General features: G+C 37.2%; 1 protein-coding gene across 2 annotated transcripts in view; it reads right to left on the bottom strand.

Moving 5' to 3' along the window:
* ano10 (anoctamin 10) overlaps nt 1-27,222 on the bottom strand; it is a 116,907-nt gene that overhangs the window by 24,157 nt on the left and 65,528 nt on the right. For both annotated transcript variants that reach the window (XR_001924777.2, XM_002937850.5), the window contains exon 13: nt 9,329-9,448. Coding sequence is in view for 1 of the 2 variants with exons in the window: in XM_002937850.5 (XP_002937896.1) it covers nt 9,329-9,448 (120 nt within the window). In the remaining variant the exon portion in view is untranslated. The remainder of the gene's footprint in view (nt 1-9,328; nt 9,449-27,222) is intronic.

Genomic DNA, 27,222 nt, shown 5'->3' with positions numbered 1-27,222 from the left:
AGAGACCAACACACAATGGCCAAAACAGGTGTAAATGGATAGGGGTAATGGGATGACAAATCTAATGAAGTTGGCCAGTGCAATAATAACTATTCAGCAGAAGTACTTAATGCAAAATAACACAGTTTTCAATAAAATGAAGATACCCACACTTTTTGTGCAGATTTTTAGAACAACTGTTGTCTAACCTACATCCTGGAGCTTCCCAGCTGCTGAAGGCAATGTATAGCAAAAAAAAAAATATATATATTTCCATGTTCCATTCTGTATTTATTCTCTTGTACTGGAGAGATAGAAACCAGTAGAATGAATGACTGGGATTGGTGTTTATGTTGGTAACAGTGCTTTACTGGATACAGATACCATGACTAAGTAAGTCAAGACACAGAACACAAGTTAGTGCAGCAAAATAGTTGTGGAATACACAAGGTCAATTCCCTTTAATATCGAAATGATGTAGCCTGACGGGGCGTGAAAGAAAAATAACGCAAATAAGCAATATTTCCCGCACAAAAAATTAGGCCACAGCTTACCATCTAAGGCATGTAATACTTGCTCAAAAAATTAACAAGTTATGGGAGAAATTCAACTTGTGGTCCTCTAGTTATTAAATTATTATTAAATTATCAAGCACACCCTTCAACTGTTAAAGTGATGTGGAAGCAGTTCAATAACTACTTTATAGCCTCATGACGAGTACCTTTGCTTTACTACTAAATATCTAATAGCTACTGTACTACACTGCACATGCAATTTGCACTTTTACCAAGAGTAACTTTAAAGTAAGAAGCCCCATTTGAGGTTGGGAACCCAAAGCAAATGTCCAAAACCTAAACTTGAACCACTTTGACCACTTTGACCACTTTAAGTGGACAAAGTTTCAACATATCAAGTGCGTCTCTGCTGAATGTTTCCCTTGCTATTTATTACAGTGACAGTACATTAATTCATTATCATATAACTATAACTCTTCTTAAATTAACATTTACAGTGCAAGAGCAATGCTGACTATAGCCTAGATATGTCAGCTATGTTCATCCTAAATCTCAGCTTAAGCTCTAGGGTGGAGGTTAAAGTAGAGGTTACAAAGCTTTAATCAAGAGAGCTAATGGGGAGGAAGAATATTGTATTAAACAGCAACGGGCATTATATTAGCTTTGTGTTTCAGCCATTTGTTTAGTTCCAGAGATGCCATCTAACTGGAAGGAAGCTGAGAGATAATTAAACAGCTTTTATATTTAAAGACTTCAAAGAAGTGAAAGTGCCCTGAAAAAATGATGGTTAGATTATTGTTTCATTGGTGCCATAGAACACGCTGACAATTTTTATTTTTTGAACGTGTGTTCAATTTTTATTTTTTGAACGTTGATGTAATGTAGCTGCATTAATATATTTTTCATATAAGGTACTGGTGCTGCCTTTCTTCCCCTCCAAGGTTCAAACGTGCAGCTTTCTGTGATCTTTGGTTTGAAAAGATTCTTATAGACATCAAGGAGCAGCAATGGGAAAGATGGTCTTTCCCCTCAACAAATCCTGCCTGGCAGCTGCTGAATGGTTCAGGTGCACTTCTCATGCTTACAGTGAACCAAGTGTAAAAAACAAAGACTTTGAAAGCTGAAAGTACCCTTAACATTTGCTGCTTTAACACACTGAGCCCATTTCTAGCATTATAGGAGAAAGAGGGAATATAAAAAATACAGAGGGCTCAACACTACAGTCATGTAACATGTGAAGCTATGTACAGTAAAATATTACATAATGTATCACACTGCTCAATATAAGTCCCAGCATTCATTTAATGCACAAGTGTGGGATAATGTACTATATTGCACATTTACGAGTGAAGGCTTCTCCTTTTGTAGTTCATCTTTTTAAGAGGTGGAAGTCAATAAAAATTGTTTCTCGGTTTTTATTTCTCATACCATACAGTTAAGCTACTAGACGCCATAAGTACTTTAGCTTACCCTAAACAGACAAATTCTGTCCATGAGATATATCAGTCAGCGCACCCCCTGATTCCATGCCACACACACACTTGCATAATGAGGCAGCATAATGGGGGGGACCCTTACTGGTGTACATAGAAGGGAATTCTTTCCTAATGCTAAATCTAGAACTAGGATAACTCCCTGCATTGAAGATGTTACTTAATTACAGCACTTTTGCTATATGTGGTCAATTTGGCCTTCAAGATCCTGCTGGCCCATTTGCTCTGTAGATTTTGCCTGAAACTTAACACTTTTTAAAGCTTCATCTTGCTAATACTAATGCTCATGCTAATGAAAACCCTGTGTGGGCTATATCGTCTTCAATCCGTTATTGTTTTAGCTTTTAGCCCTGGTGGAAAAGCTATGAAAGGCATCCACCACCTGTTCAATAAAGTTCCTACTAAAATACTTCCTTAGTCATTTGGGAAATCTCTCACCCCCACAGATTCAGTGTTTTCCCATGGAGTTCTATGGCACAATTCAGCCTCTAAAGAAAGAAAAACAATAACTGGTCTGGTTGACTTCTGATTAACCCCTCAGGACCATGACAAGGCATAACATACCAACAGTTGATGATATCTGGCTTCTGAGCTCTCACCCAAACAACTACTGACTTTGTATACCAATGGTGCACATAATCTGCTAAAACCTGTCTTGCAAAGCTTTAGCTGGCTCACAGGATTTTCCTTGCTGTCCAAATGACAGCACAACAGAGAGGACAATATTAGAAACATATTAAGTTGAATTGCTGCAGAGAGAAAGCTACCAAGGAAGCTGGGTTCCATTTGATCTATACACTTGTTCTCCACATGGGCTATGAAATGACAAAACTAAGAATAGAATACACCTTGGCACACTCCCTTCATGAGATTCAGCTGAGAAGAAAAAGAGATTGTGCCTTTGATGCACTTTCACAGCTGGAGGTTGCAATTTGCCGTCTATGCCCTCAGCCTAAACTGAGATAAATACAGACACAACACCAAAATAGAGCAAGCATAATAGAAAAGTCTTATAATGGAATGCATTATTCAAAGCTATGATAAAGAAAATATAAATGATATGATCACCACAGTAAACACCTTACTTTAGACAGAAAAAGTTTAAATTAACTTTACAATTCACTTAACATATATCTGATGCCCTAGTGTCATTACGCCTAAAAATGGGCCCAATTAAGGTAGAATCTAACATTTTAATTCGAGAGAAATTTTTAGTGAACTAACCTTATCACTATAATGTATATCAGTGTATATTATTTTACTTTGTGTTGTACAGGCATGGGACCCATTATCCAGAATGCTGGGGACTTGGGGATTTTCCAGATAAGGGACCTTAAAATCATTTAAACATTAAATAAACCCAATAGAATTGTTTTGCCTCCAGTAAGGATTAATTATATCTTAGCTAGTGTCAACTATAAGGTACTGTTTTATTATTACAGAGAAAAAGGATATAATTTTTAAAAATCTGAATTATTTGATTAAAATGGAGTCCATGGGAGATGGCCTTCCTGTAATTCGGAGCTTTTCTGGATAACAGGTTTCCGGATAACTGATCCCGTACCCATATTACCTTTAGGGTCATTCTGGATTTTATATAAAGACATTATAATATGGTAATCATAACAAACACACATTTTTTCATTACAGGCTTATAAAAATCAAGTACAGACAATCAAGAAAAAAGAAACGCTGAGCATGAAAAAAAATCAGTCAACCTCAATGGGGACTTATATACGCTGTTCCTAACCAGTTCGGTGTTGACCACAGGATCACCAAGACTTGTGAGGCCACCACACTACTTCACTCACACAAAGCCTGCAAATGTCTCTAATTATTAAATGTCTCTAAATATTCATCTTGGACGACAGCTTTTGTGTCATTTACAAGCATTGTTTTACTGGTATTTACAAACAGAGAAATAATGTCTGAGGAATTCACACTACAAAGAGCATCGAGAGTTTCTGCACAATAAACTGTAACTCTTATGAATAAGATTTCTAATACAAGTCCCAGGATGCAGCTTGATAAAAAACAATCAATGCAGTATAAAATGTTGCTTCTTCTCTCACTAGCTCTTTAATCATCCCTCTTCTAGGAATTCTACAATACATTAAAATGCAATGTGTTTCAGGCTCCTGTGGTAGCAAACTTCAATTCTGCTTAGGCAGCCTTTTTGTTAGTAAAGGCATTTAGCATACGTACACACAGATATGCTCATTTCCCACAAAATGTTTGCTTTGGTCCTTGCAAGGGAAATATTTGATTTTTTTTTTTTTTTTTTTTAAATGGTGAAAAGCTTCTAAATGTACTGGAATTTAAGCAAAATTGTATTAAAGGTTAATTTGTTACAGAAAAAAACTGACCATAATGTGTGTCAGTGATTGTAAGCATCAATGGGGAAGGAACCTAAAGGGGTTGTTCACTTTACAATGAACTTTTAGTATGATGTAGAGAATGATATTTTAAAACAACCTGCAAGTGGTCTTCCTTTTGTTTTCTGTGGTTTTTAAATTATTTAGGTTTTTGCGCAGCAGCTCTACCGTTTAAAATTTTAGCAGCTATCTGGTTGAAAGACTCCAAATTACCCTAACAACCAGGCAGTGATTTGAATGAGAGACTGTAGTATGAATAGAGGAGGGTCCGAGTAGAAAATGAGTAATATAAAATAGCAATAACCTTGAATCTGTAGTCTCTCAGAGCATCATTTTTTTTTTGGCTGCTGGTGTCAGTGACCCCCCCAACTGAAAGCTAGAAAGAGTCAAAAGGAAAAGGCAAATAATTCAAAAACTATAAGAAATAAAAACTAAAGTCCAATAGAAAAGTTACTAAGAGTGGCCATTTTATACCATAATAAAAAGGTGAACTACCCCTTTAAGTGAATATTGTATAATCTCAGTAAAGCACTGCTGAATATTTTGCCACTACACAGTATCAATAAAGATACCTTTACTGATTGATAAACATACAAATTCCTTGCAGATAGTGCCCTGCTTGGCATTGAACTCTGGATCCCAGATATCATCACTAAATACAAGAAAATATAAATAACATACAAAAGCCAGTAATTCGAGAAAAAAAAAACCTCTTGAGTTTCCCTACATAGTGCAACTTGCTCTATTCCTTGATTCAGCTCTGCAGTGCAGCCACACATGCACACATTAAAACTGCAATAAAGGAAAAGCATTTCTCCCCATTACACTTGGAGATTTACTGAGCCGTGGAATAACCAACAAGCTTGCAGTTTACTTGTCTCCATCAATAAAATGACTTTGCATAATGATACTAGATAAAATCTTCAAACTTGCTGCCTGCAATTCATTTATTTATTGCAATGCGGAATTTCCGATCTTAAAAGAAAAAAGATAGAAAAGTTCAAAGTCATACTGTAATCCATCATGATCTCTGCAGAAGTGTGGGGATGGAATAATCAATATTGTTGGAAGGTAGAACAGCAGTGCAGACAAAAGTATTTGCTAAAGAGGGAAAATGCATTTATTTATCACAGTGATAGTAGAATTGGGGTTCTCCAGCTGCTATTACTGTGGTTTAAGATAATGTGATTTTAGCAAGTGCTGCACACAGACACCTACAGAATTGTTAATGTGCAGTGGTTAGTGTGTGGTCGCTTGCTCTAGATTAAAAACCTAGTGAAAGGTGCATAGAGAATTGCTAAAGGGTGCAAGACAACCCTGGCCTCACAACCTGTCATAGGGTTTGCGGTACATACAGGACTTTGTGGTGGTCTGTGCCCACTGGTACTTCTAACATGGGCATCCGAATGACAAACAACAAGATGAGTAATATCAGGAAGGATATAGATATCTGCACTGTTTTGGAGAGCAGAAACCTGCAGCAGATAATCTACATGTATGGCTGGTCATGGATTGCACCCATTTTTTATACTTTGCTACGCATGTATTAAATTACCCCCAAATGTCCTAATTATCAAAGGGTAAAATGGCAATGCAGATTTTTAAATGTAATTTAATTTAAAGAAATGCCCTGTCATGCCAAAATAAGGCATTCATTTGGCATTAAATTCAAAGACAAGAATTGCATACATTGCATATTACTCTGTTATGTTTATGAAAAGGGTTATTCAACCAGAATTTAGTGCTTGTTTAAAGGGGTTTACATTAACTTTTAGTATGACACAGACAGTGAAATCCTGAGACAATTTGAAGTTCTCCAGTTTGAAATTTCAGCAGCTGGTTACTAAGGTCTTTAACTAAGCAACCAAGAAGTGGTTTGAATGAGAGACAGGAAAGGAATATAAATAGACTAAATAAAAAAATAAATAATAAAAAGTAACAACAACAGAGCAGAAAAATCTTTTTCATTTGTGGGGAAACTAGTGTTTGTTTAAGAGTTTTTTAAATAGTCAATAGCTTATTAATTCACTTCATCAACTTCTTATCCCACTGCAAAAAAACAAAATCCTGCTGGTCAGAACCTGGGAACTGCAAATAGCTGACTCAATTCAGATTTAGTCTTTTAGCCAAGGAAGTAACTAACGGGCATCAGGAAGAAGATTGAGGGAGCTTACTAACAAAACATTTCATATTACAAAAACAATAAGGAAATCAACCTCACGTCTATTAGAGTTTGCTGGGCTCCATTACCATTATAGCTCTCCTTTTAAGTCACGTAGTAATAAAAGTACACAACACATATCGTCCTTGGAGAAAATGCTGGATATGATCAGTGATAAGAGTCCTGGCTTTAAGACTTTTAGATTTAATTTAATGTGATCTGGGTTTACTCTCAGAATCTAATTTAGTCACACTAATTACAGGGCTCTTTTTTAATTTAATTTTCAGAATCTTGGACAGTAGATTGATAACTGAATAAACATTTTGATAATACACAGGGCAAAGTAAAGAGGATCTGTTATGATACTTATTTGAAAATGTGTGGGTTAAATAGATCTGCTATAACAAAGGATGAATGCTGACAGAATGCAAAAATAAAGCATGTAAGCAAAAGATGCAGAGCGACACTGTAAGAGAGGCAACCAAAATGGAGGTCAAAAAATTCTAACAAAGCCCAGCATAATTTTTACCATTATATTAATGGATAAATGCAGCAGGTCTAAGACAGAAGTAGGAAGAATGAAATTATATTACATTATACAACATACTAAAATTTTATTTAAAGGTGAACAAACCTTTTAATTAAACAATACATAAGGAAACACAGAAAAGCTACAAAGCTACTCATAGCAGTGTCTACAAGACAATAAATTTTGATTTCTAGGAGAATGTTCCCTTTAAGACTTCTAGGCAATACTAAATACCCCATCCTAAAGATAGTGTCATTGTTTGGTCCTTATTTTTATCTTTTAACCAACAGTATTCTTAAAGTGGACCTGTCACCCAGACATGAAAATCTGTATAATAAAAGTCCTGTTCAAATTAAACATGAAACCCAAATTCATTTTTATATTAACACATCCAAACCCATTATAAAGGCATTTAAAAATCACAGCTGTCAATCATATATTGCTTGCCCCACCTCTATGCCTTAGGATTTATATTATTTATTTAGAGTAAGTAAAGTTTATTTTGCTCAACTAACAATATAGAAAATAATTTGGACTTATTTCTTAGGGTGACAGGTCCGCTTTAAAGCAATACTGCACAACAAAATGTTTCCAAGACTTTTCCCCAAATCTCCACAGGCAGCTACTGCTTTAAAGGAGAAGGAAAGGCTAAGTCACTTGGGGGTGCCAAAACATTAGGCCCCAAGTGCCCCTGTTCGGAGAGAACAGCACCAGCCCGGGGAAGCTGCGAGCGCTTCCTCCTTCCTGCTTCTTGTGCGCGCATGCGCAGTAGAGTGAAAAAGCCGAAATTAAACTATAAAGTCGGCTTTTCCCCTCTACTGCACATGCAATTGTCCCGCATTTGCCGGCAGCGCCAATACGGAAGGAGGAAGCGCTCACTACAGGTACCCCGGGCTGGTGCTCTTTTCTCCTAACAGGGGCACCAGCCCAGGGTACAAGGTAAGAGATTAAAGTTACTTGGGGGTGCCTAACATTTTGGCACCCCCAAGTGACTTAGCCTTTCCTTGTCCTTTAAATTGCGAAATATCCTCCAACGAGAATCCTAGTTGATGTGTATAAATCTGGCTCCATGTTCTTTGTTCCTGCAACTGGAATTGCAATTGGAGCGCATTAAGCACAGTTTCCCAGCACTAAACAAGTCTGTCCTTTATCCCCATGTCTGATTCCTGTGTCATATAATGAAGGGAAACAGCATAATTGTCTCTATATGTAAGATACCAGCAAGATGCCTGACATAGTAACATAGTAGTAACATAGTAAGTTAGCTTGAAAAAAGACATGTCCATCAAGTTCAACCATAATGCCTATATATACCTGCCTAACTGTTAGTTGATCCAAAGGAAGGAAAAAACCCCATCTGAAGCCTCTCTAATTTGCCGCAGAGGGGAAAAAATTATTTCCTGACTCCAAGATCGGACCAGTCCCTGGATCAACTAGTACTAAGAGCTATCTCCCATAACCCTGTATTCCCTCACTAGCTAAAAAGCCATCCAACCCCTTCTTAAAGCTATATTATGTATCAGGCAGTACGACTGGTTCAGGGAGGGAATTCCACAACTGTCACAGTAAAAAATCTTTTCTGAATATTTAAATGGAACCTCCTTTCTTCTAAACGGAGTGGGTGCCCTGGGAATCAGCACTCACATCAGTCAGTTCTTTTGCATTTATAATGAGGATTTCGGTCAGTAGAATTCTCACTGGTGATTTTTCTTGCATCCTATGTTTTTCAGCAACTTATAAAGCAAAGTTGTGGGACAGCAGTGGGACAGATTTACGGTTGGGTTTACAACTCCTTTAAGGCTAATGGCAGATGGGTTTCTTTTTTTTTTTTTACCAGTGGAGAAAAGTTGATTTCCTGCCTTCTGCTCCTTGAATCTATATTCACTGACATTCATGGATTAAGAACTTTAGCCCAAAGTGCAGGTTTTGGCATGAAAAAACATATTTTTAGCATTTTCATGACAAAATCCACTTATACGTATGTGCTGAGGGGCTTCTCTAGTGCCTGACAGTGCAGATACATTCAAGGTGGGGAAGGCAGCAGATCAGTTTTTCTCCGTTGTCTTATATACTCCAGAAGACAAAACAACCTGTCTGCCATTAGCTTTAGGGATTACACCAGCTATTAATCTATTTGCTTCAAAAACCAAACATGATACATGATGCTTCTCATCCAAGTTAATCACAAAATTTGCTGCACGCACCAAATCTTTTTGTCCCTCTTTTCATTTTTCAAATGTTGGGAGGTATGCCATTACAATGAATGCTTGACATACCTGGTTTTTCTTCAGAGCTTCCATAGACTCAAATTCCAACCTGGCTAATTTTACTTGGATGTCATATGGTTTGTCAGGGATCACAAATGCCAAAATAAACTTCAGGGCTAGCAGTGCATGCTGGAAGAGAATAAAGTTAGAGTTGGTAATAGCAGGCAAAGTACAGTAAGAAAATATAAAACACTGAGCATTACAAAAAGTCAGACTTTGAATAACAATTTTTGATTTAAGTTTGGTATAGTGTATGAATAAACAAATTACCTGGACAAAATAAACAAAGTTTAAAATATCTAGTGCAAAACAATCCAGACCTGAAAGAAATACTGCCATGGGAAAACATATTTTATTTTTCAAAACCCATCAGTTAATAGAGCTTCTCCAGCAGAATCCTGCATAGAAATATGTTATTCAAAAAAACAAACAGATTTTTTTTTATATTTAATTTTGAAATTTCACATGGGACTAGCCATATTCTTCATTTCCCAGGGTGCCACAACCATGTGACTTGTGCTCTGATAAACTTCAGCTTAGCAGTAAAGTTTGAGTGACATTACCCCCCTCTCAGCAGAACAATGGAAAGGCAGCAAGATAGCAACTCCCAGTATATATCAGAATAGCAGTTAGTAGTAAGAAATCCAAGTCCAGCATGGGACTTCTTCGGTTACATGGGAGTAGGAGAAACAATATGTTACCTGGAAGAAGTTCTAATGTGTAGTGCTGGCTTAATGCACTGAGATGGCTGCCTACACACCAATATTACTAGATTCATTAAACTAAAATAAATACATTTGTTGGTTCATGAATAACATTTTAAATGGTAGAGTGAATTATTTGCTATGTAAACAGTGTAATTTAGAAATAAAAGTATACCATAAAAATCCTTTACTAATCTACTACTGCCATGGACATATTTATGTAAACTTTTCTTTGTCTGAAAGACAATATGACCCCATTCTGTTTACATAGTCTACATACTTCTAGCCATTTTCTAGGGCATTTTGGTAAATAAATCCACAATATTTTACATTTGTAGCTTCTATAGTTCAGTCACCATTGCTTCAGTTTTTATTCTTGATCCTGCCTGTACAGTATACATTACATTATATATTTAATTATAGCAAAAATATACTCTGCAGTGATTTTTCGATCCTTTTGCATTCTCACACACTATATTCAGGTGCCAATTAACCTACCTGTAAGTTATATTAGCCAGTGCTGGACTCAGGCCCATCTACCTATCTGACAAATTATATTACAGCATTCCATAGCATTGGACAACTTCTCATCAGCACAAATGCTTTTCAAAGCAGAGTGGTTTTTTATAAGAATGTAAAAAGTGTAAAGTCAGATTTTCTGGCCAACACTAGGTACATCAGTAGTATCTATATGAAAAGAGAAGTATACTTATGCTGAGTAACTGGTATGCATTTAGCAGAAGGTATGCATAGAATTTAGTCCTACAGGAATAATGCAATCCTTAACTTTTGCATATAATAACTATTGGTGTATCTCTGGCCCCCTCATACCATATCTTACAACAATGAATAAAAAACCTCTAAGGGGTATATTTATCATGCTATGTAAAGAGTGGAGTAAAACATTACTGGTGATTTTGCTCATAGCAGCCAATCAGATATATGCTTTAGTTTTCTAACTGTTGAAATCTAATTGTTGATTGGTTGCCCTGGGCAACATCACCGGTAACGCTTCACTCCACTTTTTACACAGCATAATAAACATACCCCTTAGTGACCAAAGAAAACAAGGAACTCCCTAGTTCCTCATTTTTCCATCTGTGGTGAAATTTTGGTTTCCTCCTGACACTTTCCCTGCACACAAGTAAGGTTCTTATGCATTGTCATCGACATAAATATATAAATTATAATCACAAAAAGCTCCTTCTCAGTCTCTTCCCCAAAATCCACTTTAGAACATTACACAGCCAATTGTTAAAAACATACCAGCAAGGGAGGTAGGGTATTTCATTTTATTTTACTTTCTGTTATTTGGAGGATTCTATTTTTGAGGCATAGCACAGGCAATATAAAAGACTGTTACTAACTCTGCTTCTCGAGCATGTGGAAATAGTCACTTAGAACTGAAAGTTACAGGGAAATCAGTTGCTTAAGCAAGAGGATGGCGCCTTTGTGATGTAAAAGCCCATCAAGTCAGTAAATGTTGACCACAATCTTCTGCCAACAAAGACGTTAATTCCAAGCATGCCATCTGCCAAGCTTTTAAACTCTTTTAGATGCCCCCCATCATCATAAGGAAGGACTCAGTTCCCATGACAGCTGCACACATGGCATGCCATGGCCTTCTGTTTGAGGCAGCAAGAACAGACTTAGCTCTCGCAGAAGCAGCTTTGATTTGCTTCTCTCTTTCCATCCTTGTTTCTGCACTACTGATAATAAATGCATCTTAGATTTGTAGCCTTAGAAAGTAGTGATGTGCAGGTCAAGTTTTTCTTGACCTGCACCCGACCCTAACCTGCCAGCTCCCAGCCCGAACCCTACCTGACCCAGATAGGCCGCTCCAAAGTCTAAGCAACATTCAAATACACCTTTGTAACTGTAACTAAAAGTAGTATTCATCTTTCCTTTTTTGCCCACTTTGTCCCAAGACTCCATTTATCACAATGCCTTGCATGTTTCTTCACAAGTCAATTTATCAGTTAGCTTCCACTACATAGTACTTAGTACCACTACACAGTACCACCAGTGGAAAGAATAGCACAGGACAGACAGACACAACAGCAATAACACTAAGTAATGCTAAAACTAAGTAATGCTGCACTGAGTCCTCTATCAAAAGAAAGACAGGATTTCTTGTCTCTTTTTTTGTAAACACGATGTTCCAGTGTCTGACTTCCTCTCTCAGAAACAGCCTTAATTCCCGGGCCAGAGTCTGCCCAGTTCTCTCCTCTCTCCCTTCTTGACATACGGGAACAATTCCTGGTCAAGAGAAATAAAGCTGACCATACAAGTTCAGATTTTAGTCTCTCTGTAACAATAGGACAGTACCTTGTACTTGATGCTAACTAAGCAGCATGAATCCATATTGGTGCCAAAACAACCCTACCGGGTTTATTTAGCAGACTTATGGATTTATGTAATAAAAGACATTAAGTTTGCCCAGGAGCAGTAGCCCATATCACCTAATCAGCAGGTAGAATTTAGTGCTGACCTGTTATTGATTGCGATGGGTTACTGCTACTAGGCAAACTTAGTGCCTTTTATTACATATGGGGGTTAAGGTGTTGTGATCCATATTATATTCCTTATCCAGAAAACCCCAGTTCACAAGTATTCTGCATAATAGATCCTATACTTATGAACACACTTCTGATTAAACTTAGATTTTACCTAAAATAAAGCCGCACCTGTGTTTTCATGCTCACCCAATTAAACACTATAGCAGTGGAGTCTTTTCAGAGGCATGTTTCATTTCAGTACTGGCACAATTTTAGAACTGTTACTTAGCTGATTACAGTGATTAGTCAACAATGCTACATTATCCCAGCAGAAGGACATTAATAACAGGCTGAGCTGTTTCCCATATGTTTGATCTCTGTGACTTTTTATTGTGTGTAGGCTATATAAATATAATAGTGGTATGATGCCATACAATTTTTCCTAATCACTCCTTTCAATATCAGTTACCTAAATACACTTACAAAGATTTCAGCAGTCAAGTGAAATTGAAACGTTTAACTAAAAAACACAAGTGAATGAATATCATGTAAATGATACGCATTACCCTACTGTAGTTATCCCAATAATCCTCTCATTCACCTCCATACAGTAGTATAATGTGGGGTGAGATATATTATTTCTGAAAGAAACTAGATTAGCCCCTATATGTAATAGAAAGTACTAAGTTGGCACAGGAACAGTAATCCATAGCAACCAATAAGATGTTTGCTTTTAAACAGGTTAACAGTAAATGCAACCTGCTGTGGGTTATAGCTCCTGGGCAAACTTAGTGCCTTATATTACATAACCCCATAAGTGTGTACAAACATGAGTACCGTTTGTCTATATAACAAACCAGGCGGCTTATAACATGTCTGACTGGAAAACTGGGACATTTCAATCAGTGTTCCATTTTATCCTGACCTTGTGCAGTTATGTGCATACATGCACTGATCGGCTCACCCTGCATATAAGTGTAGCCCCTTTACAGATCCATAAACAAAGTCTGTCCAGCCTAAATACAGACAGGTAGATGGTATGGACAAAACATTTTAGATTTTTTTTTAAAACAAATCTTATCTTTCGTGTCCTTTGAATCCTCTCTTTAAGGCGGTGTATATAAAAGCCACAAAGGCTCAATGAGTTACACATACAGATTTAGCACATCAGTAAGTTAACTTGGGCCTGCTGGAAGTGTGATTATAGTTCCTGATCATGATCACAATGCAAGTAACTTCTGGTACCTCTGTGTTTGACCAGTCCCACACTATTTACAAACCAGCTCCTGTAGTTCAATTGTCTCCGCTTTCACATGTGGCTGAAGAAAGTAAAGGCCAGCCAAAGCATTTAAGCACTAAAGTCATATTTCGGCCTAGGTTCTAGGTTCTACAGTGTAGAACACGCTGGGATTCTGTACTCAGTGGTTCCCAAGTAGTAGAGGTGACCCCCTTAGCCAGTTACTAGGGGATCTGGATGTCAAATTGATATCTGCCTAAAAGCTTTTTGTTTGATGTCCCGTTATCCAGAAAGTTTCGAATTATGGAAATGCAATCTCTCATAGACTCCATTATAAGAAAATAATTCTACTTTTTAAAAATGATTTCCTTTTCCTCTGTAATAATAAAACAGTACCTTGTACTTGATCCCAACTAAGATATAATTAATCCTCATTGGAGGCAAAACAAGCCTATTGGGTTTATTCAATATTTAAATTATTTTTAGCAGACTTAATTTATAAAGATCCAAATTACAGTAAGATCCCTTATCTGGAAAACCGCAGGTCCCAAGTATTCTGGATAACAGGTCCCATACATGTACAAGTATGGGATCCATTATCTGAAAACCAGTTATACAGAATTATGAAAAGGCCATCTCCCGTAGACTCCATTTTAAATAATCCTTTTTTTCTGTAATAATAAAACAGTACCTTGTACTTGATCCCAACTAAGATATAATCAATCCTTATTGGAGGAAAAACAATCCCATTGGGTTTAATTAATGTTTACATTATTCTTTAAAACACAATGTATGGAGACCCAAATTAAAGAAAGATCCCTTTATTTGGAAAACCCCAGGTCCCAAGCATTTTGTTTAACAGATTACTGTATATACTCGAGTATAAGCCTAGTTTTTCAGCACCCAAAATGTGCTGAAAAAGTCACCCTCGGCTTATACTCGAGTCGGGTGCCATGGGTCCCTCTAGACTAGCAGCCTCTCTCCTTTGTGTGCAAATTAGGCCACCTGCAACCAGACCCTCCAGTGCCCTGGCCTAGGCTCCCACTAGCAATACTTATTTCCCCTTACATCTCCTCCGGGACCGGGTCTGCTGCCAGTTTGCCAATGTGCAATGAGCGCGGGGTAGTACTCATATTGTTTTTGTTGACCCTCTTCTCCACTTACAGAGCAAGTTTACTGTTTTTCTTTGAAATAAATATTGAAAAACATATACCCCACTGATGCCTCAATTAATGTAATTTTATTGGTATTTATTTTGATTATTAAAACTTAGCAGTAGCTTATACTCGAGTCAATAAGTTTTTCCTGTTTCCTTAGGTAAAATTAGGTACCTCGGCTTATATTCGGATCGGCTTATACTCGAGTATATACGGGTATATATATTATATAAATCCAAGCAGGCACACAGGAAAGAGAAATGAAAATTTTATGATTATGGGCTTGTACTCGCAAGCATTTTTGAGTGCAAAAAACTGCATATATTTTATAACACAGCTACATGTGTTTTTGTCAGTTCTAAACGCAATCCTCTATTATACTGAACTATGAACATGGGTCAAGCAAAAGCAAATGCAGCATGTCGTATCTAAAAAACATGATAAAATGCGAATGGAGTAAAACGCAACTCTGAATGCTCGTCGGTATAATAAGGCAGAATATAATGGAATCAATTAGCAAATGTGTTTATGTGCACTCAAACATTCGTCCGAAACGCGTGTCAAACACATAAAAAAACCCTAATTAGTATGAGCCTTACCACTAGGGATGCACAGAATCCTTCACCGAAGATTTGTCCAAATACCTAACTAAATAAGAAATAAAATATATCTAAAAATAAATCTGCATATTCATATTTAGGAAAGATACAAGGATAGCAAAGACAGCACCATGGCAGCAATGGCCACACAGGCCTGCTTCTGTCTGCCTGTCTACAAAAGGAATTCGTAAAGAAATGGACAGCAGCTAAAATTACACCAGGGGTATTTAATAAAGGGTGTATTGTGTGTCTGAGCCATGTTATATCCTGCTGCTGTTTCTGCTAAAATATATGTACCATATGCAGCACACGTGCACAAAAAGACCCCATATTATAGTAAATACACAGATAAAGCCAATGTATGTCTCATGATCCAAAAGGCACATTGATAAACATATGTAAATACATATAGATTGTTGCCTTATTATCCATATTGATTAAGCCACTGTGTATACTTGTTAGGGTTTGTACTGCTCTACATAAGCTTGTGCTTATATAAATGAAGCAATTCAACACAAGAATAAATACAGTATGTTTACAGGGTGGATACTCTGAAATGGCCATCAGCTCAACTGCAATATTCCATATTATAGATAGAGAAGTCTATAAGAAACAATATTGAATAAATAAAAGCTATATATGCAACGCTCAGAAGCAACTTTTCAGAGTTACAGTTTACAAAACCTGGAGTTGGCAGGTTGGACTTTCTTGATATTTGTATGCTTTAGCTTCCTTAGTAATAATAAGCACAAGCCCCTGAAACAGGAGACCTGAAGCAAAATGCCCTGGCCTCTTTGCTGTCACTGCAGATTTTCTATGATGGGCTGATTTGTTCACATGTATAATACACATTGATTGACTTCTTGATTCCCATAGCAGGCAACAGCCAAGCCCAGATTCACTCTTACAGGAATAGGAGCATCTAAGATAATGATCTTGCACTGGAGAATGTCAGTCCCTTGTTACAAGATGAAATATATCTGCCTAACAAGATTCTAAATGACTGACATCTCAGGCTCCTGAAGTCTTGTTTAGTTTTATAATGTATAAAAAGAAAAATAAGTTAAATATTCAGGTGTAGAAAAGCTGCAAAAAGTATAAACATGTATATTTAAACGTTTTACAGGGAAACCTGGTAAGAAATGTGTGACATGCCTGAAATTTTTATTAGGGTCATCTTTGTGTTTACTGTATGTAAACATTCACTGCTGCTGAGCAAGTGCTGCCAACTGTGCTGCACATGCTCCCTTAAAAAATTAAATCTGCTTAAAGTAGAGGGCCAGATAATTAAATTCTTACCATGGCTTTAAATCAGATACTGCCTTTAATGCTTATCAACAATTGAATGGAAAATTAAACTGGTACAATGCCTGCACATATAAAACATGTAAAAACATCTATGTAGTAATCACTGTGGCTAACATGTCTAATATACCAGTAAACTGTCCATTATTCTGGTCTTACTGAGAAAGCTAAGCAATAATAAGGAATACTTTAAGGTTTAGTTTATGGCATATGGGATGTCTTAATTCTTAGGGGCACATTTACAAAAGCACGAACGCTCGAGTGTTCATGCGAATGCTCCGAGCGTATTTTTGCCGTTTTTTTCGGGAGTCCGCACGACTTTTTCGTACGGCGCACAACTTTTTCGGACGTTTGTACGAAAAAATCGGAAAGGTTTTACCGCTGTTTACAATTGTTCGGTACGAAAATTTCGTGATTTTCGGATCGCCAATACGATATTATCGTGGCTAATACGTTTTTTTCGTAAGCATTTTCGTGATATTTGTGATCTTCCGAAATTTTCGTTTCCAATACGATTTTTTCCCATTCGTGATTCGGATTCATGGATTAGTAAATGTGCCCCTTAGTCTATTGCAAATATGCTACATAGGTCAGTATTTGATTAATAAGGAAAAGAGCACCACATCTTGACAGTATAATTGCAACCCTGCAGTACAAGACTAGGATTTCTTATAACAATTCTTGCTAGCTGCTATATACATCCAAATAAATAGTATATGTTGAAGAATTATGTGGTATCACTTAATATCATCGTCTATGTATAAAATGAGCATCCAATGATTTCATACAGCCCAACTCAGCAATTTGGAAAAGGTGATAGGGGGCATTTACTCAACTGGCAGAAGTGATAGAGCACACCCATTACAGCTTATTTAGCAAGTGAATCAGGGACCCAGTGCAGAGCGCAGCGTTGGGGTATGATTTTCTATTCTCCTGTAGTATAGATGGTTTCATAGATGCTATACTGTTATTAACACTGTAATTATTCATTGTTTGCCTTATACCAGTTAGTATGTTTTTTTTTCTCTTTTCTTAAATGATTACAACTGGGCAGTTACTCACTACATGCATACATGTGCTTCAACATGTATGCAGGTGTGGGGGGCAGAGTGCTCACTAGGGTGCTTTTATTTATAATATACTTTTGTTTCCCCCATATGGAGTGAAGGTTCCAGTCGGGAAAATCATTTTTATGTGATAGCTGCAGTTTAACCCCAAAGCAGCAAATATATGACTATTATGTTTTCTGCTGTAAATGAAGAAGTGTTAAGAACCACCCTATGCAGCTTAATTCGGAAGTAAATAAGTTAATAGTGAAAAAAAGGGACAGAAGATGCATTTAGTCAATATAAACACTATAACAAGTGTTGTTAAACAGCAATCCAGAAGACAAATATAGAAAATGAGGAAAGCATTGTGGCAGAGGCTAAAACTAACCCCAAAAAGTTTTTTTTAAGTAAATTAATAGTAAAAAGATGCAGGTTGAAAGTGTGACCCCATTGATTTATACTAACAATATGGTTACAGCGGATATAGAAAAGGCAAATGTGCTAAACCAGTTATTTTCTTTAGTGTACACAGTGGAGGAGCCAGAGTGCCAAGATCCACCCAATAGCTGCACTGTTGGCTCAGCTCAAATTACGCAGTGGTTGATGCAGGATATTGTGCTTCAAGGTTTACTCAAAATGAATATGAACAAGGTACCAGGGCCAGGCTTGTTAAGGGATTACATACAAAATTATGTTCTAGAGAATGGCATTATGAGCAGTAATCAGCATGGATTTATGAGCAACAGGTCATATCAGACAAATGTAATTGCGTTTTATGATGAGGTTAGTAAGAAGCTGGACAGTGGGGGTGCAGTAGATGTGCAGGTATCTATAAGAACAAGTAAGTGAATTATGTATGCTTGTGCGTGGGGCACAGAGGAGGCAGCCGGAAAGAGTGAGCAAATGATGTGTGCATGCGTTGCAGGGGGGTAGGAGGTAGCTGGCCATGGGGCATCATTAAAAAATCTGCTACAGTCCATCTGTAACATACTAGAAAGCAATTTCAAAGTGAAATACCATATATATAAGAAGATATATGCACAGAAAGCACCTCCCTTCTGCATGCCTTTCTTTGGAATTCCTTTTTGCAAGACAATCATTGAGTGATGAAAGGGCCCTTAGTTATAAATAGCAATTATCATTGTATTATAAAAAATAGAGTTTTTACTGCAGTCTAGCTTTAATAATATTCGGTACAATCCACACACCAATGTAAATCCTAATATACATCAGACAATCTTTATACGGAGCTTGATGGATACTGACGGATGATCTAGAAGCTTGACAAATCATTGAATAACTTGTCATTTCCCCCACTGCACAATCAATGATCTAAATGAAATGCACAGAATGATGATTGATAATCATCTATATGTAGAATACCTGACAAGATTACAAATTCTAATCTTCTAAATGGTCACTGGCAAGACTAAAGGAAACTGGAAATGAATTAATGCAGCAAAGAGCAGAACAGTCTGATTTTGAAATTGTCTTTGGCTGTAACATTCCCGTCATTTGCTGCAGATTCTCTACCCTTTCTAATGATTAAGCTCTCCCCAGATCGTTTGCACGGAGGCTTCTTTTCTCCCTTAGGCATGGAAATACATCAAAGTTTAGAGGTTTTACTATTGGAAAAATAAATACACATATCATTGACATCACTTAACTAGGTAAATGACAATCATAGATTAAATCTATACAATTCAGACTGACTCCACTCATGTGGGTACATAGTTTTCATGTTTGTCTTTTTGAAGATGTAAAGGATATTAACATTTGGATAAGAGAGTCAGTAATGGGAGGAAATGGAGCATAAGGAAGGAGGGAGAGAGTAAAGTACAAGGATAAAAGTAATAGGATGATGGGAAAAAATGCTGAACAGAACAGAGGTTGTTTAGTAGAAAGAAATAGTACATGGGGTTTAAATGAGGCTTTTCAGGCTAAAGGCATGTGGGGCATTTAGTAGGAGCTGCTGCCTCATTTTGACTGGGCTGAGAACTGGTAGTACAGGACTTAAGGCTGATGCCACACATAGGGGCTGATTTACTAAAAAACATACTAAAACATTTTGCGACTTTTTCGTATTTTTTGCGATTTTTTTCGTTGACTTTTCCGAAATTGTCGCGACTTTTTCGTAACCATTACGACTTGCGCAAAAGGTCGCGACTCTTTCGTAGCCATTACGATTCGCTCGTATCTTGTCGCGACTTTTTCGTATTGAGCGCTCGTAAGCGGCGGGCGAAACTTTCAGACTTGATTTTGGAAGCCTCCCATAGGACTCAATGGCACCCTGCAGCTCCAACCTGGCCCAAGAAAAGTCACCATACTGAAGTTTGCATGAATCCGAATCTTTCGTACTCGGCGCGAAAGCTGCGAAAAAGTCGCGACTTTTCGCGCAAGTCGTAACGCTATGAAACAGTCGCAACATTTTGCGAAACATTCGCAATGGCTACGAAAAAGTCGCAACATTTTGCGAAACATTCGGAATGGCTACGAAAAAGTCGCGGTTAGTAAATGTGCCCCATAGTGTTTGGCATCAGTCTTGCGTTTTTATGCGTATTACGGCTACATGTGCCTGCACCCGAGCGTATCTCATTCATTCCGGTGCAGGCACAGGTAGGAGCGTATGGCGATACGCCATACATTCGATGTGGCATTAGCCTAAAAGTGGTGAAAGATTCTCTTGCAGATCTACATTAGAGTGGGCAGACATGCAGGTGTGCCGCCTTTGGTGTACCTTTTGGAGAAACTGGTTAGATGTAGAGGTAAAGAGGTTAGATGTGCTGGAGACTGCAGAGGAAAGCCATAATGGACCTGCTGGACAGAAGGAAGATGACTTTCATGTTTACTTTTATGTTATGGTTGTTGGTAACTATAATGTAGACTATGCATGTTATCTTTTAGTTTAATAATTAACTATTGTAACAATTACTTTATTATTACTCAATATATATATATATTCATTTAAATATACACTTGGTGTGGATTCTTTGTCTGCTTTCTGAAAGGAACCGTAACCTTAGTAAGAGGGGTCAATAATATTGTTAATATTATATCAAATCTTAAACTGATCACAGGGAAACACATAGCCTGTCATGGTTCACAGCTGCACCCATAAAAAAAGCCCATGCTTAGAAAAATATAAAAGGGGAAGAAACTGACATGTATGTCAAAGACTACAAATCTGGGCAAACTGGCACAATTAGCCTTGTAACCTCAGCAAAAACCCTATTGTCATACCACACTTAAACTCTGCTAAAGAAAAAAAAGATCAATATTTACTTATCAATGTTCCTCTGCAGTTATGTAACCTTTATAACAAGAGGGGTTTAGCTACAAAAGAGCTAGAATCTGTTCAGTAGGTAACTGAGCTAATGTACACTTTAATGATTAACAATATTAAACAAGACCAACACACAAGGACAAAAATGAGTATGTAACCACTACATATATGTATACACAAGAGAAAGCTTATCAAATCTAACCAAAGTACAACAGCACAGTGCAGAAAAAAGGCCTGGGGGTATTTTTGTCACAGCTCACCATTCCCTTGTTTGGGTTTATAGGGGCTTAATAAATGAAAAAATCTAAAAATCACATAAAAATGTACAGTTCTTTGCAGACCTTCGCAGATTAAATGTTTTTTTTTACCCTGACATGTTTTGGCCTCTATTTTCCTTGGATTTCTACTTTGATGGTTTGAATCTGTACTTTATTGAAGTGCAAAGTGCAATTACAGATCCTATGAAATCATACACCTATGATTTTTACCCACAATGCAGCATTTTCCCCATAAATTCCAGCATAATTGCAGTCACCATGGGGAGTTGCGACCGATGCATTTGTAGCCAATTGTGGTTGATTGCTTCAGTATGCTTGGAACCGAGTGGCAGGAGCACAAGTGCAAGGAGTGCTTTTTTATGCGTTTACCTGATGCTGTAAACATGCTAGGTCAACAACTGGGAAATAACCACGTGTGCTAACAATAGGAACAATAGGAATAGAAGGGGCACAGACCTGCACCTTCTTATATGATGTGGTTGACTTGCATCCTAATAAGTGTTGCAAAATAATTCCTTTGTAACAGCAAGTAATATGGCTGCCCTCATTCTTGTTTACAAATGAATATATCCTGGGACTATATACAGTATATAAAACAATATCTGCTAAAAAAAACTATAGTGTCTAAGTTGACAGCCAGCAAATGTATGGGCTAAACTACACAGGAAATATTGATCTGATTTTGTGAGTCTGATTTTTCAAAATTTTGTCATGCAACAGCACTAAATTTTGTAAGAACCTACAAAATCTGATCCCCCACAGCTGTAACTTAAGTCGGATCAGATAAAGTCAGATGGTGGGTTTTGTTCCTGCATCTACATCCCACAATCAATGTATTTCAATGAGAAGAAAATTCGCCATGAGCCATTAGACGCCATCAGCTTTTATCTTGTCAGATGCAGAATGCAGCGTTCCCTTCCAACAGGTATGTTGCATCGGATGGCAAATCTTTCACATAGTTTACACGTCAGATTTTTCTTAGTCCCATTATATTTTGACCCATTCTACTATATCCGATCTGTTGATACAGCAACTTCCTACAAAATCTCCCATGTATTTTAGCTCTGTACTAGCAATACAATCATTCCAGCCATTACACATATGATGAGCGAAACAATAGCCCTGAGGATATCTAGAAAAAACATGAATCACTGCTATTACTTGGTATTTTTTAATCTAACTATATAGCTAATTTATTATATCACAATTACTTTTAATCATGTCCCTACTCCCACTGAAGATTGAAAAGCTCTATATTTAATGATTTCTCATTAATTGTCCAGTGTGACAAATATTTGACAAGAGGATAAAATCATTTTATGAAATTCAAGATAATAGCAACCCTCAGGCCTTGGTTAATACTGCTCAAGAAGATATTGTTTTTTGTGTTTTTTCTTTTCCCCTTGGCCATCTATTATTTGCCAGATTTGATTACAAGATATGCTGGTGCCTCCCATATATATAATGCATTTTTTTTTGCTATTACATTAGATCAATTCAGGATCATGGGGGCTGATTTGAATCCATGCACTAATAAATCATACGTCTGACATAGACAACAGCAGATAGTCAATGAGCCATTAGATTTTACTACCCAGACGTTACAGAGGGTACTTTATGGTTTTTATTATTTGCAAAACAAAGGAGTTTCAATTAAAGAAAGCATAGTTAATTTACTTTGCCATTTTAGCCATCAGCATGTAAAGAAAAATGAATCCCTAATGTACAATTGATAGAAGCTAATTAAATGGGACTGTGTTTTCCTATGAAAACTGAGGGCTCATTTACATCTTATGAAAGTCGAAGTAATTTTAGAAAACTAATACAACAGCTTTTTACAAGTGGAATTTTATTATGTTGACTTGGAATAGTAGTCTAATTTGAATCTGGACAGCACTGCCTTATAGAATAAACTGTTTCCAAAAGGCTTTCAGACTAATTTGGGGATGGATTATTTCTAAGCAGTCAACACATTCCACTTATGATATTTATGAAATTCAGATGTTTTGCTGCTCATAATCGAAGGTCCCTTTGAAGATTAAATTAGAAAAATTCTCTCATAAAAAAAGAACATGTGCCTTTGTTTTAAACTGAAACTTGTTTCCTAAAGTGAACCAAGACAATTAGCCATGGAATCTTGACATACTGAGGCTGATTTACAATCACAGGTGCTAAAATGTAGCATAGGCAGTAAGTGCATTTACCAATAGCAACCAATCAGCAATTAGATTTGAACAGTCTACTACAAGTAGGAAAGTTAAAGCAGAGACTTGAAGCAACTGCACATATTTGAGCATCTATGTTCATATAAATCAAACCTTTTACACTTTATTCACATAGCACAAGCATATTTTGTAAAGTAGCCCATCAAGGAATTAAATATTAAAGGGGAACGCTACATAAACAAAATTTCAAGCAACTTTGTAATATAGATCAATTAAAAATATGCAGCCTTTTCACGATTTATAATGTAATAATATGGTTTGAAACAGTTACCTAAGCCTGGCCCCCTGTTCTACTGCTGATCTGGCTGACTACTTGGAGACTCAAAAAGACAGTAGTCCTCAGCCTGCATCCTACAAATCCCACAATCGCCTGCACACTTTATTTCAATAAGGAAAAGAACATCACAGAGCAATGCATTGTAGGTCATATGGTTCCTGCATGCTGTCTGTGAAGAAGTTGTTACAATGTTTTAGACCCCCTCCCGCGCCAGGATATCAAATGATGCAGAAAGAGAACTGTTTTGCCGCTGGATTTCATCATATAAAAATAGTATTTATTCATACTATTTGAAGGAACAGATTACAATGATTGATATATTAGGGATTTCTGTGTTGTTTGGGGCTCTTTAACAAATTTTGGTTTACAGGCTAAGTGAAAAAGAAATAAAGTTCTTCTTAACTGACCACAGCACAAAACTATTCTAATTTATCACATCAAAAATAAAAAAGCAGAAAATAATTTATGCTGATTTAATGATACTACTAGACCTGTACATAATACAGGTGTTGGATTCAAAATCCTAAGTATCCATGGCTTGCTACCTAATGCCTCCTCTGCATTCTCCAGCCTTCAGTTCTGGGTCATAAGGGAGGAAGCCAGCAACTCCCTCCCAAATCTGGTTAAATCCCAGCTTTGGTAGTAATTTAGCCACAATTTAGAGCAGTCTGCAGGCTTCCCAGCATGACAAACAATGGAACACTGGGTAAAAGGGTTCAATGCATTACATACATTATAGCGGGTAGACACCAAATAAACTAAAGAGACATTACTCCTTGATTTTATTACTAAGTGAAATTGTGAAAGGTATAATTAAAAGTAAAATCTATTAATACAAACTGCTGTACTTGAAAACAATTTATTTCAGGGACAAACAGCGGAGCTGCTGCCATGAGGTGAGTTTCGAATTCTGCTTTAGGAAGTAGTGACCTGCAGGTAAAAAAATGCTCTTGGTCACTTTAAGAGCTGAAATTCCAGTTTTAAAATCAGAAGTTCAGCTCTCTGCACTAGCGATGCAGCCCCCGACCCACTCCAATGCTATAATTAAGAGCTTGGGGGTGGCAGCGAGAAGACTGCCAAAGAGCCATGGGGCCATCAAGTGTGCTGTGACCTCGACATTCAGAGGGGCTGAACTAAGAGAAGGCAGACAGAATAGGTACGCACCCAATGCCCTGTTTTGCACCCCAGGCACGTGCCTCTTCTGCTTACCCCTCGTACCGGCCTTGCAATACAACCAACTAGCTTGGTTATAGCTACTAAGCACAGTTCAGAGTGGCTCTTTTAATGCTACTAAGATTCAGTAGGATTACAGCAAACATAATAAAGCCCTATACAAGGAAACAGTATTTCATACTCCTACTGTGTTTTATTAATAGAATTGTATGATGTGAAATTTCATGTGTTGCTTTACACAAGCAAAATTTCTAAACACAAATGTACACACAAATAAAGTTTGGTTGATGTTACCCAATTGAATAAAAACAATGGTTAACAGGTTAAAATCAGGGATGCAAAAAAAAGCCTTATGCTTGGGATTTGGCCAAATCCTGAATTTGTAACACAGGATTTGGGCGAATGCTGAACAAATCTAAACCGAAACCCCCTAAACTCTCTACATATACATTGCATTAGCATATTAGCATCCAGAACGGAGAAATAATAAAAAAAAACCTTTAGGTTTTAGATTCTTTTTGGACAGGCACTTGGATTTGTTAACTCATGAAAAAATCTCACATTGTGCCAAATCCCAAACCAAATATTGGATTTGTTGCATCCCTATTTAGAATAAATACAAAATTATGCATTTTCACACAAATTAGCAAGCTCATGTGAACTCAGTAAAGAAAAAACACTTTGTTACTTTGTTACTTTTAATAAAATGATGAGATTATTATTGTCTATAATTCTAACAGGGTTAAAAATATCCTCTATGGGCAGCTACAAGCAGATAAAAAAACTTGGGTCAGAAAGTGGCAGGCCCCATATCAATTACAATTGTTTTATTACAATGTCAAACTGCAAACTACATTGTTGATGAAGACTCAATATAATTATTGGCCCAGCTCTAAAGCTGCCAGGATTTAAGTGAGCAACCTCTTATTTATACCCCGGTGCACAATTACTGCTGTGTTAGTAACTGGTGCAGAGCAATCCATCAATTTCATAATGGGATTGAAGGCAGGAATGATAATGATTATCTGTTCTCTGCTTAACATTGTCAGCAAGAGAGGAATAGGTCTGCCTTAGTCACGTACACCAGATTCCATAAATTAACCCCTTTTAAACAGATTTCATTGCAAAAGGCAATAATGATTATAAAGATAATGAAAAGGAAGCCTTGGCTGGCAGCAACTGCCATCAGGACTAGCCCATTCAAAACTGGAACCACTATTTAGTAACAATGTAAATGTCTTTCTGGGCCAGAGTTAAAGAAATGTTATGAGTGGACAATTGCTTGCAATATACATAACTACCAAGATTCATTGTTAGCAATCTAATAATCAGCAACTGCAACCATAAATGCCTGGCCATGGTACTATATTTTATCACAAACATTTTGGCTACAACAAGTGAAGAGTTGTAAACAAGTCAAACACTGCTAGTGTTTTTTTTTTCTTTAACAGAAAATAATGCAGCTGACTATATAGCTATTTAAAAGGTCAGAGAAATATCACAGAAACAGCAATTTTAGGGGCAACAAAATTCACCACAGGCTTCACTGCATAAAACAGTGCGACTTCTGTCAGAAACAATGGTGTCAAATCTGGCATTTGGACTGCATAAAATAAAGCACACCTTGATAAATTTGCCTTTTAATTTACATAGTTTTTTCTGCGAATTTCATTTTACACATAATAAGCATAATAAATTGGCCCCTCCGTGTATGTGTTAAGGACAGTTAACCATTTTACTTCAGGCTCACTATGCTATTTATATGCTGCAGAGATTGACAGTTGACTATAACCTCACCAAGGACAGATCAGCACTAAGGCTGATGCCACACATAGCATATGGCGTATATTTTCGGCAAGTGGAAAAACACCTGCCGAAAATATCGACATACGCTCCTACCTGTGCCTGCACCCAAACGAAATACGCTCTGGTGCAGGCACATGCAGCCGATATCCGCCGAAGATTTTTGGCGCATATCGGCTACATATGCCTGCACCTGAGCGTATTTCATTCGTTCGGTGCAGGCAGAAGGTAGGGTAAATCTAGCGTAGCAGGGCGTATACTCTCCAAGCGTTTTTCACCTTGCCAAGAATAAGCTTGTGTGGCATCAGCCTAAAT

The sequence above is a fragment of the Xenopus tropicalis genome, chromosome 6, assembly GCF_000004195.4.
Source record: "Xenopus tropicalis strain Nigerian chromosome 6, UCB_Xtro_10.0, whole genome shotgun sequence".
Taxonomy (NCBI): domain Eukaryota; kingdom Metazoa; phylum Chordata; class Amphibia; order Anura; family Pipidae; genus Xenopus; species Xenopus tropicalis.
Note: the sequence above shows the minus strand (reverse complement) of the source record. Positions and strands in the feature narration are given on the sequence as shown.